General features: G+C 38.4%; 1 protein-coding gene across 4 annotated transcripts in view; it reads right to left on the minus strand.

Moving 5' to 3' along the window:
• Positions 1-16,969, minus strand: part of ARIH2 (ariadne RBR E3 ubiquitin protein ligase 2) — a 38,339-nt gene that overhangs the window by 15,589 nt on the left and 5,781 nt on the right. For 3 of the 4 annotated variants that reach the window (XM_083354820.1, XM_083354818.1, XM_083354819.1), the window contains exons 2-4: positions 16,052-16,398; positions 5,806-5,873; positions 2,545-2,608 (exon numbers count right to left, since the gene is read on the minus strand). In XM_083354820.1, the coding sequence (XP_083210946.1) occupies positions 2,545-2,608; positions 5,806-5,873; positions 16,052-16,297 (378 nt within the window). In that variant the 5' untranslated portion in view covers positions 16,298-16,398. Of the gene's footprint in view, positions 1-2,544; positions 2,609-5,805; positions 5,874-16,051; positions 16,399-16,969 lie in introns of those variants that run through there. The other variant, XM_083354821.1, reaches the window with a different exon arrangement.

Raw genomic sequence — 16,969 nt, forward strand, 5'->3', positions numbered from 1 at the left:
TTTTAAATTCAGTTCGGTTTTATGGTCAAGAATAAGCAGTTCCTTCCTTGTGTTAGCTGCATACCACAATAACTACACCAAGACGTTAATGTGGCTACTCCCCTCATCATCCACTTAATTTCAAACTGGGCAACTCCCACTGAAGAAGAATCTTCAACATATTATACTTGAAGAAATGGTATAGGGTTTCCTGCCTTAGCAGGGGGTTGATGACCTCCAAGGTCCCTTCCAACTACTACTACTACTACTACTACTAATTATTATTATTATTATTATTATTATTATTATTATTATTATTATTATTATTATTATTATTATTATTATTATTATTATTATTATTATTATTATTAGACCAGGAAGGCAACTCAACAACTTTGCCAAATCAATATAAAGTTAATGACACTTCCATTAACTTTACAAAGATTACCTGCAAATATGTAGCTCGCCAAAAACAAAGCATATTATATAAAGCTGTATCATGCTAAATGTTTTTTTTACGAGAGAAACAATGTTTGAGGGGTTGGGGGCTTCCAACTTTCCAAAGAACAGCAGGAGGCCCTTCCAGTTGTTAACATCATATGAAGGGGAGGGCATTTTTTTTCTCCCACGTCTTTTTCAGAGTTGAAATGATGGGGATGGGAACAGATGGCTTACAAACCAGTCCAATTTATACCCTTAAAACATCCTCAAAGCCTGAAAACCACCCAAAGTTGCATTATTTATTTAGTTAGCTAGTTCTGGAGGGGTTAAAAATAGAAATAAAAGTAGTCTCACTTCCAGAAACTCACCTGTTACCTTCCCACCATAGTGGTCCCTATTTTTCTACTTGCATTTTTACCTGCTTTCGAACTGCTAGGTTGGCAGAAGCTGGGACAAGTAACAGGTGCTCACTCTGCTATGCGGCACTCGGGATTCGACCCGCCAAACTGCCGACCTTCTGATCAACAAGCTCAGCGTCCTAACCCACTGAGCCACCGCGTCCCATTAAACAAATATAACACCACTAAAAGTTGGCAATTTTGTTACTAAATTCTATTATTTTTTTTGTAAATTTTTTTATTGATTTTCTAATATTACATGTACTTATTTGTAAAGCAACATGGCGGGTGAGTACAATAATTCTATTACATATAGATATCATTTGTACAAATCTCCAACTATTACAATAACCATGCCCTCTCTTTCACCCTTAGTATATACTGTCTCATGTTTAAATTAATACAATTCTTATTCTATCGATCAAATAAAAAGTAACTTTCTAACATTTAGAAATAGTTTTTAATTTATGTATATCTTAATTGTTTTAACATTCAATCTTTTAGACAATCAATAACCTAATAATTTTTTTTCAGTTTTAATTTTCCATTAATCTTTAAAATTAATGTTTAATATTTATCATTTCCAAGTTTTAAATGATCCCAATTCCTTTATTACAATTACTCCCAACGTCTAGTGTTCAGGGTACACATCTTAGCCATATAACTTCTCGCCATCTACATCTACAAATTAATAATACTATATAATATTCTTATTTTCTAATAATTCTCAAGTATCTTAAAATCTTAAATTTAATAACCAAATTTTCTTTAATTGCCTTGTTTAATGCTTCCTCTCTTTTCTTTATATCTACTATCTCATATTCAAAACTAATATTTTTCCCCTCACTGTTATATAAAGGTATAATTGTTACTTCAATAAAGTTTTAACTTATATCTTATCTTAATCACCTTTACATGATGTTTATGCACAAATCAATATTTAATTGTTAATATTTATACTTCTGAGATTTACATGACCAAAATTTTCTTTATCTCAACTCATAATAAGGTTACGAAGGCTGCCTTTCCTTTTCTGGGAACTGTGTTAAACAGACCCTGGCAAATTATTACATAAGATGAGAGGTGCGAGTATATTTTATATATTGCACATCACTTGGTTCACAATACAGATAGTCCATGGAATTGCTGATACCAAGCGACATGGCTGTAAAACACAAAATCACTTGGACGTGACCATGCCACTTAGTGATGGAGGTTCAGGCAGTCCCAACTGTCAAGCAAGAACCACAAATGACTGCAACTTCTGACTTCCTGCCAGCTTTCCCATTGACTTTGCTTGTGGAAAGCTGGCAGGGAACATATGAAATTGTGATCACGTGACCATGGCTTGCTGCTACATCATAATCACAAGCTGAGGATGCTGTGATAAAAGAACTTCAAGGGCAATCCATAACGATCACTCATTCTGCACCATCATAAGTTTGAACGATTGCTGTATATTATTACTATGGCAATTTTGTTTTCTTATTTCAAAAACCTTTACAACAATTTTTTAAATTGCACAATTCTATTTAGAATACAATGGAAATACAAAAATGCTTTGAGAAGAAAGCAGCATTGTAATCAATCTTATTTGGAATAAAGAATAACTACGTAGCATCTTTGAATTACATGCATTCAAAATATTTATTTATTTAGTAAATATACGTGCTGCCTACCTCACTAACCAGAGTGACTCTTGGCCTTAGAAAATCGAGTTACTCACGTGTTTGAATGAGGCAGGCTGAACCCTTGCTTCCACTAGCAATTGAACTGAATTAGATGTGTTCCTGAGAGCAGAAAAAAAAATTAGACAGATATAGGGCCATACCTGTGAAATTAATGAATTCATCAGGTCACAATCTTAAATCAATAAATAATCAACTTTTCCTGGCAAAGCCAGCTCATGAAGGTTAACAAAAATATTATTAATAATAAAATCAAATGGAAAATAACCACCATCATAAACAATTATATTAGTAATTTTTTTTAAAAAAAAAACCACATAAAAATAGACGTAAAATGCAGTTGATACATTATAAAACTAATACGGAGGAAAGTTTCAGCGGAACAAATACATTTCCGGGTTGCTGTTAAATTTAGTCGGAGAAGCAAGTTGAACTATGGAGAAAGGAATTCCAAAATTCCAAACTGCAGCTTTTGGAATACACCATCCAGGGGCAATCGTTTATTCAAATAAGTGGGTCTCAGCTATATGGAGATGTATGTCTTGAATCTACCTTGGAAACCTACAGAAAACTGGTGCAAAAAGAGCAGGAGAGTGCCCCTTCCTTTCACCTGAAGCACAGGATAGAAATGTGGCCTCTGCGTTCTGTACCCAACTGCAATTTCTTGGCTTTTCTTCTAAGGTACTGTTGTGATTCAGTGTCAGCCTGTGGGTTCGGCAGCTGAATCGGACAATTCAGAGGAGGAGGAGGAGGAGGAGGGGATTGGAGAGCCTGCAGAGGAAAGTTCTGAGGCATCGCACAGGTCTCAGCCAGGCCCCTCCAGTCTTGTTCCTCCTCAGACCCAGCTGTGTGAGCCTGAAAGTTTGGACGTAGACCAGACATGTCAAACACAAGGCCCGGGGGCCGGATCAGGCCCGCGAAGTGGTTTCATGTGGCCCGCGAAGCCATCCTGGAAACAGTGAGGGAACAGCCCCCACTGCCTTGGCCCTGGCCCAGAGACCCTCCTTCTGCCAGAGACCCCCAGATCTGTCCCACTCCTGCCCAGGCCCCCATAGGCACCCTTGATGCGAATGATGTAGAGCTGGCCACGCCCACCCAGTAGGCCATACGCAGTCTAGCCACGCCCACCCAGCAGGCCACACCCACCCAGGCCACACCCACCCGGCCCCTTGAGGGCAACCGCAATGCTGTTGCGGCCCTCAATGAAATTGAGTTTGACACCCCTGACGTAGACGATTCACAGCGGGCTTTGTTCAAGGACGCCCGAAGCAGGAGGCAGACAAGCAGGAGTAAACAAAGGAAGGCAATGAGGCACCTCGGGAGGAGGCAAAGAGAAGCCACACCTTGAAATTGTGTTTAAAAGGGGAATGTGTGGGAGGTGCTGGTTGCTGAAGGCAACAGTTTGAACAGCTTCTGATATAGTCTCTAGTTTTTGCACATAAATTTGGTTGGCTTACTTTCAGCCTATTGACTTTTGAAAAGGGGTTGTCCCTGACATTTCTGCAGGGCCGGTAGTAGGCTGGAACAGAACAGGTATTGCCACCAGTACATATTACATCAATTTTAAAAAAAGGTCACCAATCCATGGATTGGACATTTCCAAAAATGAGATCAGTTGAAGAATCCCATGAAGTTGGAAATACTCTTAAACACAAGTTCCAAAGTAAAGGTATTTTAAGAGATAGTGAAGAATTACCGGTATTGAGCAAAATGCTGCACAACAAAGGCAGTAATCTTGTTTTCAGCTGAGATCATAATTCAGTGTTGTAGGGCTACACTCCGAAAATGGGTACAGAAGTAGCAGAAGATGGGGACATAGCAAGAACAACAGTTCTGTTACAGAAGAGTTGTCAGTCAGGGAGAGAGAGAGAGAGAGATGTATACACAGGCACATTTTTTGTGTTATTATGCCAGTCTAAGTATTTTTCAGTGGTCAGTTTCCAATTCCAATCTTAGCAGATCCAATACTATTCTCAAACCCAGCTTGTTACAAAATGTAACGGTGTGATTTGCTACCCAATTCTGATGGCGGATGAAGAAAGAGCTGCGCATCAAAACCTCAGGATGGTGGAAGGTATAGCCAGTGATGTTACATTCATCCACCATAAAGGGTCAGATGACTTTTAATGCCCTTTAGCTATAAAGACAGTAGAGATAGTCCTTGCTTACTGTCCACCCATTCAGTGACCGTTCAAAATTATAACAGTGCTGACCAACAGTGCTTTGCGACAGGTCCTCAAAGTTGTCATTGTCGCAGTATACCTGCAATCACCTGACTACAGTTTGGGTGTTTGGCAACCAGCATGCATTTACAATGGTCACAAAAGTGTCCTGCAATCACATGATGGCCATTTGCGACTTTCACAGCCAGTTTCCAACAAGCAAAGTCAATGGGGAAATTGGCAGGAAGTTGCAATTTGCAGTCACGTTGTGCTTGACTACCTGTGATGATTCGCCTCATGGCCACAGCTGGAAATAATGCCTCACACCCTGGATGGTATCTCTTTACTCTCCTACCATCGGGTAGGAGATATAGGAGTATAGCCAGCCGCACCAACAGGCTGAAAAAACAGCTTTTATCCGTGGGCTACTAGGCTTTTGAATGAGAAATATTTTTGTGAATTTTATGCAGAATTGACTTGGGAGGCCGGTGTGTGGTGTAGTTGGTTCACATGGTGTAGTAAGATGGAGGGTTTGTTGTCACTGTGTGTTGGGGGGTTGGAGCACAAAGGGAAGCTCAGCTAATCTCAATGTACACATAGTTGTACTTTGACAATAAAGGTTCATTCAATGGTCACATTTCACTTTATGACCACACAGTGACAAAATTCCCAGTCCCAATTGTGGTCAGTGAGGACTGCCTATACATAAACTGAATTCATTTTTCAAAATCCTAAACATAAGGCAATAAGTCTTTGTCATTTTTCTCACTCAATTCATTTCTGGGACTAATCCACATTATAGATTTCACTAGGGCAGGGGTAGGCAACCTTGGCTCTTTTATGACTCATGGATTTCAACTCCCAGAATTCCTGAGCCAGCATATTCAATTCTGGGAGTTGAAGTCCACGAGTCATAAAAGAGCCAAGGTTGCCTACTCCTGCACTAGGGCAACCTTACAAGCAAGTCCATAAAGTTAGGAGAATGAACAGAGGTATTTTACCATGGTTCTGATCCAAACATATGGTGGGTTTTTAAAATATTTTTTACAAGAATCTAACAAGAGAAACAATATTTGTGCCTGCTTTCGTTGTAAAGCATCAAAGGTGATTTGCACATATCAAAGGTCATATGCTTACCTTTCCAAAATTTCTGAGATTTGCCAATGGAAGCTAACTAATACAAGTTTAGCTACTGCGTGAGATACCTGAGGGGAGAGAAAGAAAAAAATGAATTTATGAATAGTAGAATTATAAAACACGCATGGCCTGCAACTACATTTATGTTTCGCAATTTGAGAAATGTTTTGAGGAAAGTTGAGGATCCCTTCCTGTTTATTGTTTTTCTTTTATGCACTATGCTTTTCAGTTTCATATCGGAATAAAACTTATCTGCCATCCGAGAGTGTACGTTGTTCATTCCAATTTCAAAATTTTAGCACTAAAAGGAAGCCCAAAGTCTGCCTTCTGTAAACAATATGAATATTGTTCTTTTTTTTCCTATTTAGGATTTACTTTAGAGATAAGTGGCAGGTGGCTCACCATATACAGTATATTTGGACTTCAGTTCTTTTCAGATCTATGCAGCTGGAAAAACAATAAAGAAGGATGGAAGTTCCACTGAATAACATTTGGGCTGCCTTGTGCTTTGAACCTTTTATCTATTAATAACTGGGAGAGAAGATTCACCAGAGAAGATTCCTATCTCACGTCAAACTGCAACACAGTCCAGCTGTTCATGGACAGCATTCACAGTAAGCAATATAGTTTTGCTTGGCTTAACACAGTATGGAATCCGGTATTTGTGCTTTGTAAATCATGGTTTACGGCTCAGTGCATGTCAAACTGGAAATCATGGATTCTGTATGGTTAAGCAACTCCAATCTGTTCCCAAAAAGAGCAAATATATCTAGCACATATGACATCATAGCTCCTTCACAAATGGCCAATATCTAGCACTGTGTAACTTTTTTTCATTATTCGTCACTATGTCATCTCTTTCACTTTAATTGTATTCTGAGTACTTATTACTGTGGAATAGAGTTAATGCAAAAATCTGTGATAAATACAAAATGCAAAATAACTATCCAGAAGATGCAAAATTTGCAAAAATGACATGACTCAATGCTTAAGGTACAATAGACCAGAATTAGAAGAACTAGGTAAAGAGCTGAGTACAGAATTACTGCACCTGATCACTAGAAGAACTATTAGCTGTGTAGTAACGTGGTCACCTCTGAGGGAATTGCTAACAATTTGTTTTTCAAAAGCTAGGGAAATTGTACTTAAGCAGCTGAATAAAGGGGACAATATCAGAAATTATGTTTTATAATATCAGAATTCAAAAAATACACTATCAAATCGTACCCCTATGGTGAAATTGAAAACGTGTTTAGTACATTCAAGATCTGGAACACAAATACCATGAAAGCACAACATTTGTCACTCCAAAAATGATTTTCAAAGAAGTGTCTTGTCCTCTGAGCGGCAGGGGAAAGTCTAATGAGTGCCAGGCAGTCCTGTAACTCTACTACTACCAAGGACTGCTACTGAGGTTTCTCCGTTATCCCCCACTATTCTGAATTTTAAAAAAGCTTCCAGAAAAGCTTCAGAAAAATTATGCATGCAGAAGAATACAAACTGAAGCAATTCACATATTTTATAGCCAGAAATTAAGGTTGCCTCTGATAAGCAACTACCCTAATAAATAATGATGCTTATTAATACAAATGACCTGACAGTCAAATATGTATTCATTATAGGAGGGCAATTCGGAAATAAACTTCTGTTTGGTTATCAATAACAGACACTCAAAAGTTCTTGGGTGCATCTAGCGGTGTGCGGGTGAGCATTATCGTGAACCAACACCACACCGGAAGTCAGCATGCCCTGATGCTTGTTAGGAATGGCTCATCTGAGTTTTCGTAATGTTTCACAGTGGAATACTGAATTGGTGGTCGAACCACACTCCATGCACTTCACAAGCAGTACTCCTTTGGCATCTTCACATTTGTCAGGATTTTCTATGGCACCACTTCCAGTATGGGGTTGGTTCACGATAATGCTCACCCGCACACCGCTAGACGCGCCCAAGAACTTTTGAAGCAGTTCCATGGGGATGTTTTTGATCCCCCCATAGCCCATATTTGGCACTGAGCGATTACTACTAAGGAATTTCAAAGCTTGTAAGACGTTATGACAAGTGCCTCAATTTGACTGGCAATTATGTCAAAAAGTAATGCAATGTTGTAGTTTTCTAATGTGAATAATAAAAGTTCTGTATCTGTCACTGATAACCAAACAGGGGTTTATTTCTGAATTGCCCTCGTACAATAGGTTATTTAGCATCTGAAGATACAGATAAACCTTATGATTACAATTGGAATCATAGCCGTTAAGTGAATCATATGGTTGTTAGGTGAATCTGGCTTCCTTCACTGGGAAGGCTGCCAATAGCAAACAAAGGACCCAGGGATGATGCAAGCATAATAAATACGTGCCAGTTATCAAGTGCCTGAATTTTGATCATGTGAACATGGGGATTCTGTGATGGTCGTGAGTGCAAAGACTAGTCATTTTTCCAATGCCATCATAACTTAGAACAGCCATTAAACAAAAGGTTGTAAGTTAAGGACCATCTGTACTACTGAATCCATACAAAATGATTTGTATCACAGAATACTTACAGATGGCCTGGGTAGTCCAGATCACCTATCATTGTGCAGAGGATTGCAAAACTTGATTAATAAAAAACACTAAGAACTGGCATCATCTTGATTTACAGTTGAATAGCAGTAAATGATGATTGGATGATTATCTTCATCTAAAAAGCTGATATTTCCATTTTTCTCCACAGGCCTGATGCATGGCAAATGCAGTAAGGGTCCACTAAGCTAAATTGCAAAATAGAGAATCTATGCTGCTCCTTTTCCAGCTACTTAACCAGTATTTATGTATTGCTTTTTGTGCTCAATTCTAAAACTGTTTTTAAAGATTACAGCAATTACAGCGCATCATAAAAGAAGCAACTTGAAACTTGTAGTATCTGAAAATTTTCAATGAAATGAACACCTAATATCTGAGGTGAGGGGAACTAAACAAGGGGGGAAATATGAAGATTCTTTTTAAAAGAGATTAAAAGGGTGACATCATTCCCAAATAACTAAAAGATCACAGTAATAGAAACTTTGTGGTAATAAATACTATAGATCAGGAAAGATGATATAGAGGAGACATGTCAAACACAAGGCCCGGGGGGGCCAGATCCGGCCCACAAAGCCATCCTGGAAAGAGTGAGGGAACGGCCCCCAGTGCCTTGGCCCTGGCCCAGAGACCCTCAGATCTGTCCCACTCCTGCCCAGGCCCCCATAGGCACCCTTGATGCCAACGATGTAGAGCTGGCCACGCCCACCCAGTAGGCCACACCCTCTAGCCACGCCCAAGCAGTAGGCCGCACCCACCCTGGCCATACCCACCCGGCCTCCTGAGGGCAACCCCAATGCTGATGCGGCCCTCAATGAAATTTGAGTTTGACACCCCTGATATAGAGGCTAGGAAGTGCTAAGTAAAAAGGAAGCCAATAGACAAAAGACTTTCTCAAGAGATCAGAAACATTGTCTAATAATACACAAAAACCATGAGAATAAAGGCTTGCCCTTAAAGAAATATTGGAAGTAAAAATTTCAAAATGCTAAAAGAAATTATCTAATTAGACAATTACTAACAATAATTTAAAAACATAAAAAACAGGATAATATTGGATGACAGAAGTTAAAACCCCAAAAACTGAAAAAGACTACAGAAAAAAAAAATTAAACCTGTTTGTGTCTGTTTTTACTACAACAGATATAAGGAAAATGTTGGGGGGTTTCCTTGTATGAATTGCAGGCTTCAAGTCCTTGCACAACATTTCTGAAGAATTCAGGTCAGGATGTTGACTTGGCCCTTGTATAACATTAATTTTCCTTTGTTTTAACCATTTAATTTGTGTCACTGTCTTGATGTATGACCGACCTACTTTCTCCTGAGCACTTTCTCTGATGCTCTGTAAATAGTGTGCCACTTATTCTTAAAACTGGCCACCTGTTTTTCCTAAAAACTAGCTGTATTTCCACTGCAGACAAATTCAGGGAACGTTTAACCACGTTTGCTGAAGAAGCTAGAAAAGATTTTGCAAATGAGCAAAGTAATTATGACTCATCTAGTTAATTCCCAGTTTGCAAACGATTAAAGAGTTGGCCACAGAAATAAAACAAGTCAAGAATAAACTGGAAAATAAGTGATGTATCGCAGAATGCACCTCACATTAAGTCAATGTTTTTCAACCACTGTTCCGCGGCACACTAGTGTGCCGCGAGATGTTGCCTGGTGTGCCGTGGGAAAAATTGAAAAGTAATTATAAAATACTTTCTTTGTGTTTATTTGATTCCTATTCAAGAGAATTACTTTATATATAGTCAATATAGGCACAGAGTTAAATTTTTTAACATTTTCTAATGGGTGGAGTGCCTCGTGATTTTTTTCATGAAACAAGTGTGCCTTTGCCCAAAAAAGGTTGAAAAACACTGCATTAAGTCATCGGTGAGCCATAAAACTTTCAAGATGTCATAAAATATTGAATGGATATAGCTATGTTTTAGGTTCCTGTTTTTTCTTGTTTTCTTTCTTTTTTTGTATTTGTTCTATTGTTTCATTTGTTTTTATTGCTTTTGCTAGCCATCCAGAATTGTGTGGCACAAGATAGGCAACCACACAAATCTTTTAAATAAATAATTAAAACATAGCACAAAACGTAAGGTTCACGTCAAACCATCCGAAAAAGTACACGATGTATAAATGTTTCTATTTCAGATCTAGAAGCCTCTGAGTAAAGATAGGGAATTAAATGTACCTGGTTGTGTAGGTATAACAAACACGATGAAACAGAGATATAAAAAGGACAAGGAAAGACATATTGGGGAAGCTGTTGCTCTTTTTGTAACAGAACATATAACATCTAATATCCTAAATATCTTAAATATTGGAAGACCACAGGGTACTGGTCACAAACGTAATTAGATCTGGAAATCTGTTATGGCCCAGCTAATCAAAACGACGATCTGTTGAATGACCATCGAGTGACAGTAATCAATGAGAATGATTCCGAGATGGTGAAAAAAGAGTTAGATGCATAGGATGCATAGGAAATGTTCGTATAATAATGGTGGGTTTCAGTTATCTTCGTGCAGACTGGGCCCATCTATGCACAATAAATAACTAAATGATTGATTTCCACAAAATACCTAGTCAGTCCTGGAGTCAGCCAGAGGGCAAACAACCAAAGATATGACCGTAATTTAGACTGAGATGTAAGCATTGTAGAACAGGAAACTATCTGTAATATTGTAAAATGTAAATCAGGGGTCTTCAAACTTGGCCCTTTTAGGACTTGTGGACTTCAACTCCCAGAATTCCTCAGCCAGCATGGCTAGCTGAGGATTTCTGGGAGTTGAAGTCCACAAGTCCTAAAAGGGCCAAGTTTGAAGACCCCTGATTTAAAACACATGAAATTCAGAAGCTGACAGCTGGGACCCACACAGTTAAATATGTTTACCTTGGGGAAAACACCTAAAAAATTAGGAGACTGATTAAAAAAAGAAAAACAGAAAACAAGAAATCCAGATCTCTTTATAGTGTCTACAGATTGTCTAAAGCAATAATTGCATTTAGAATTTATCACGTAATATAGAAAGATCAATCAAGTCCAGGAAAAGGTCAGAATGGTTTTCTAGTAGTATTCATGAAGCTGCACAATTTAAGATGATTTCTTCAAACAGTGGAATACAATGAAACAATGAAAAGAACTAAAAGCGCAAACCCTGATAGGCAAAAGTATGTGGTCAATAATAATTTTGAGAAGTGCAGATGAAAACATTAAGGGAAACAATAAGAACTTTTTAATTTCAAATAGCAATTCTATTAGGTATGTTAAATAAAAAGAGTTAAAGCAAGCATGTCAAACACAAGGCCCTGGGGCCAGATCCGGCCCGCAAAGTGGTTTCATGTGGCCCGCAAATCCATCCTGGAAACAGTGAGGGAATGGCCCCCGCTACCTTGGCCCTGGCCCAGAGACCCTCCTCCTGCCAGAGACCCTCAGATCTGTCCCACTCCTGCCCAGGCCCCCATAGGCACCCTTGATGCCAACGATGTAGAGCTGGCCACGCCCACCCAGTAGGCCATATGCACTCTAGCCACGCCCACCCAGTAGGCCACGCCTACCCAGGCCACACCCACCTGGCCCCCTGAGGGCAACCGCAATGCTGATGCGGCCCTCAATGAAATTGAGTGACACCCCTGACTTAAAGGGATACTCAGGGAAGATATGGAATACTCATTTTCAACTCTTGTCCTTTTTCAATCAGAAATTTGCCAAATCCTTTTTCAGCACATTTAACTAATTAATCCTTTAGTGGTTCCTGTTGGGTTTTTAAAATCTGAAATTGGGTAAAGATAACTGCATTCTTCCAATTACCAATCGCAAATGCAATTTGATATCCCTATAATTTTAATTTGTACATTGCCCATCCCAAGATTCTGGATGATTTACATGACATCTATTTAAAACTTTCCTACTTTTCTAAGGATCTATGGTAAGATTAACAAGTTTCTCTTATGAAAATTGGGGCTAGATGGGGGATTGGAATAGTGTGATTCCCCACCATTTCAAGAGTGTACAACTTTTTTTTCTGAAAGACATAGATTCTTTTGAAGAATAAACATGTTTTGGATTCTTTTTTTTTTAAAAAAATGATATTGAGGCTTCCGTGGTAGAGATAAATGACAGACTACCACAATCTCCTTGCAGAAATATTGACATGTCATTCAGATAATTCTCCTCTTTGTGCACTACTAACCTCAACAGCTACAAAATGAGTTTTCAGCAAAGCCTAAAAGCCGGAACCTTGAAAGGATCCATGAATCAGAGCAACAACAAAGAAAATAATATTTTGGGTATGGCTGATTTCCTCATTCCGGTGAAGAAATTGCATCACATTTCAAATCTGTAGTGTACGTGGCTGACCAACTTAGGTCCTTCTGATGGAATTATACCAACACTTGTCAAAAAACCAGCCTAGACTCCAATGCTATACAAATTTGTTTTACAAAACGTGACACCGCATATCACATAGCAAGCTTGAGACTTAAAAGTATAAAGAATGCTTTGAAAGTCAGTGGAATAGCTGTCTAGCTCAGGCAAAAACAATTAGATCTTTCCTTGAAACAAGACTATCTGGTCTGTGGGGACTCCAACTCCGACTTAGCGAATTCCAGGATTCTCAGTAGGCTACTTATAAGAGAATATCTCAAGTACAATTTAACAGGAGTAGATGTTGTTAATTAGCCTTTTCTTGTTAAATTAGCCTTTGACTTTGCAAACATCTTTTCCGGATAACAGAAAAAACAAACAGCAGGCTAAAACAATTCTCTAATTGCATAAACTTTTTCAGACTGAATTTCTTTTAGTTTTCACAAGACATGTATCATCCTCCTTCCTGCTGAGGTGAGCATATTAATAACTCAATGATAGACAAGGACAACTTTGAAACTGTCTTGTAGAGAATATCAACTGTCCCAAACAGCAGGGAGAACTGGTAAACAGACACAACTGCTGATAGGCAAATAAACTAAGAGTAGCAACATGAATCTTGAGAGGAAAATTACCATAGCACTTAAGCCAACATCAGAGAACATTCAAAAAGTTACTCTTACTGGAAAGCAAGCGACACACACCTTAACTATTTCTTGATTAATTTCCCAGCATTTGGTGAAGCATAATTGCATTTAGTCCATTTAATTTAATGATATTTTAAATTCAGATAAAATAATTGGAGATGTAACAAAATTATTTTCTACAATACAAAACTTAGTGATAAGAAATTCAGCTATTGGTGTTTGTAAAGGTTCATGGCAAGTTATTACAATGTGTTAAGACAATAGCAATAGCACTTAGACTTATATACCGCTTCACAGTGCCTTACAGCTCTCTCTTAAGTGGTTTACAGAGTCAGCATATTGCCAACAATCTGGGTCCTCATTTTACCAACCTTGGAAGGATGGAAGGCTGAGTCAACCTTGAGCTGCTCAGAATCGAACTCCTGTAGTGAGTAGTGAATTAGCCTGCAGTGCTGCATTCTAACCACTAGGCCAACCACAGCTCTATAGTGTCAGATTCATCAGCGAAAGTACCAAACAGAGGCAGCAATTTTTAAAAAAAATATTATTTTGAGTGCTTGCTGCAACAAGATGTTGTTTATTGATTAATCAAGTTCTCACAAATACTTACAGACTATTGCTATTTTTAGTTTAGTTTGCTAAAAATTATCTTTTTTCTTAGAGGACAATTAATCGTCAGCAGGAGACAGCTATGACTACCTGTATAGTAACTATGAGGTTGTATTGTCACTTTGCTTTGTTTAAAACACACCATTATTATTACTTCTTAAAACATATAACAAAATATCTTATTGGCAGATTGGAACTCCTAATGGGAGCACCTGCAGCCGGCGTCAACTTCCCTCCGCCCAGTATGCTCCCACAGAGAGGGCCTCCTCAGGGTGCCGCCGGTCAAAGAATGCCGACTGGTGGCCCCCAGGGGGAGGGCGTTCTCTGTGGGTGCACCGGATTTATGGAACCATCTTCCGGTAGAGCTCCGGATGGCGCCCGACCTCCGCTCCTTCCGGCGCGACCTTAAAACCCATCTCTTTAAGGAAGCGGGCCTGGCCTGATGGGACGGGGTGGGTTTGTTATTATGACTTTAATTTTAAATTTGTACTATGGGCATTGTTTAATCATGTTTTAATAATTTTAACTTTTGTATTTGTCTTTTACGTATTGCCCTGTTAACCGCCCTGAGTCTCTTGAGAGAAGGGCGGTATATAAATTAAATAAATAATAAATAATAATAATAATGTTTATGCATTTTATTTCCCCATGGCTCAGAATTTAATTTACCCTTAATTCAATTTGCACAGCATTTTGGGTTTCTTTTTGTGTAATTTTCTATAATTTCTAGACTAGAGATCAAAGTGGAGATAAGTGCTATTAAGGATAGTAACTAAGACTTACAATGGTTGCTAGTTACATAAAGGCCTCTTCGGTAATGCAAAACACAATCAAAAGGATTAATTCCTATTTATACAGGTTGGAATGGAATATTTATTTCTTAACCCCATTCCCTTCTAGCACTGATGATGTTACCCAGTTGGGTAATGAAACATCTGTTAAAAAAAACAACCAAGCTCAGAGAGCACCAAGGGCTCTTCCATTGGTATGTCTTTTTTATTCTACATTTAAATTCTGGACTCAGCATAAATAATAAACTCTATTTTAACTGCTGGTTCAAACCTAATTGGCCCATCGCCAATTTCCCTAACATCCATGTTAATGAATCACAATCTTATTTGGCTTCAGTCAGTCACTTTTACCCAAAGCATGGTAAACACAACAGCCCGATTCAAAATCATTTCATAAGAAGCAAGGCAGAAAACAAAGGAACACTTCCCTTTATTCCTTGAAGCAGCTTCCTCTTTTGTTATTTTAGAGATCCAAATCAATTCAATAAGAAGGGATAGATAGATAGATAGATAGATAGATAGATAGATAGATAGATAGATAGATTTATTTATTTATTTAGATTTGTATATCGCCCTTTCCCGAAGGACTCAGGGTGGTTTACAGGGTAATTAAAACAAGAAATACAAAAGTTAAAAACGATTAAAAAAATTACAACAGTCCCTGAAAAGGTAAAAGCCCCCAATTAAAATTAAAATTAAAATTCTCAGCCTGGGCCAGAGAGCTCGAAGATAGATAGATATAGATATAGATATAGATACACCAAGGGAAGAGAATGTCACCAGATTGGGTCTCAAATCTTGTAGAGCAGTTATGAGGGATAGGTGAATCACACACTCCTTTCTCTATAAAGGAGCCTTGGTGGAGCAGTGGGCTAATGCCTCCTTAAGTAACACCAGCTGCCTGCAATTAGTGCAGGTTCGCATCCCACCAGGCTCAAGGTTGACTCAGCCTTCCATCCTTCCCAGGTAGGTAAAATGAGGACCCAGATTGTTGGGGGCAATAAGCTGACTTTGTAATAATACCACTTGGGGGTGTGTGTGAAAGCCCTAATAAGCAGGCATATACATAGAATGAAGGCTACTGCTAAGCTTGTAAGCCGCCCTGAGTCTTCAGAGAAGGGCGGGATATAAATGGAATTAAAATTAAATAAAAAATAAAAATATATAACAAAGCTTCCTAATCAACAAAAGAATTGGATATGGCATTTTTATTTGGAACAATAAAGGGCAACAATAAAAAGGGCACTTTCATCAAATATTGCAGAACTCCTTACCTTTAATGCAGAAGCCAAGCGGACCATGTGTTCATTCAGGGTACTCTCCGACTCCTTGTAAGTCAAACAGGTAAACTGATATTCCTCCGGATCAAAGGAATCTGCTCCTTGCTGCTCCACGTCATTGGCAACCCCTTCATAGTAACCCTCAATGTCCCCAGGATCTTCATCTTCTTCCTCATCACAGTTTGGATCGTAGTCCTCCTCATTGCTGTCAGAACCCTGGCTGTTCATGTCCACAGACATCTTAATGCTCTGCCAGACCACCAGGCAAGTGAGCTATGACAGTTTCTGGTTTTACAGTACAGTACTATCGTTCTTTGGACTTCATCTGACTTTTTTGCCACCTAAATTGAACATACGAGGAAAGAAGGGAGTGGGAAAAACATTTGCAAGTCTGATTAATAAACAAAGAATCTTAACAGCAATTTAATTCCTACGGGGAATTCAATTTAAAAGAATCAGTATTTATATCTGACATACATCATCATTCTTTTATTTAAAAAAAAAACTAGCTGTAGCTATATTATTTCTGCATCCAAACAGGGATCCTTAATCAAACTCCTGTTCGTTTACTAATACTCTTTTAACTATGATAATCTAATTTTTTTGTTCCTTCCTCATTAAACCCATTACATAGGAAATTACTGAAAATGTTGGGGTAACAGTACTTGCAGTGCTGCTACAAAAATCCATACTGTAGTGTGATGCAGTGACTCAGTTCCTCATTCTCTGAATAATTTAGGCTGCTTTCTAATTATTAGGTAAGTATCCTGCTTCCCAGCAAAACCAAAAAAAAAAATCATCATGCCAAAAAGCATACATATACCATAAAATTCCTTAATTGAAAGTATCAACAGAGTATATCGGTATTTTTATAATATGATCACCTATACAAGCTGGCTCCAGTTACATGTG

This window comes from Vipera ursinii (genome assembly GCF_947247035.1).
Source record: "Vipera ursinii genome assembly, chromosome: 2".
NCBI lineage: Eukaryota > Metazoa > Chordata > Lepidosauria > Squamata > Viperidae > Vipera > Vipera ursinii.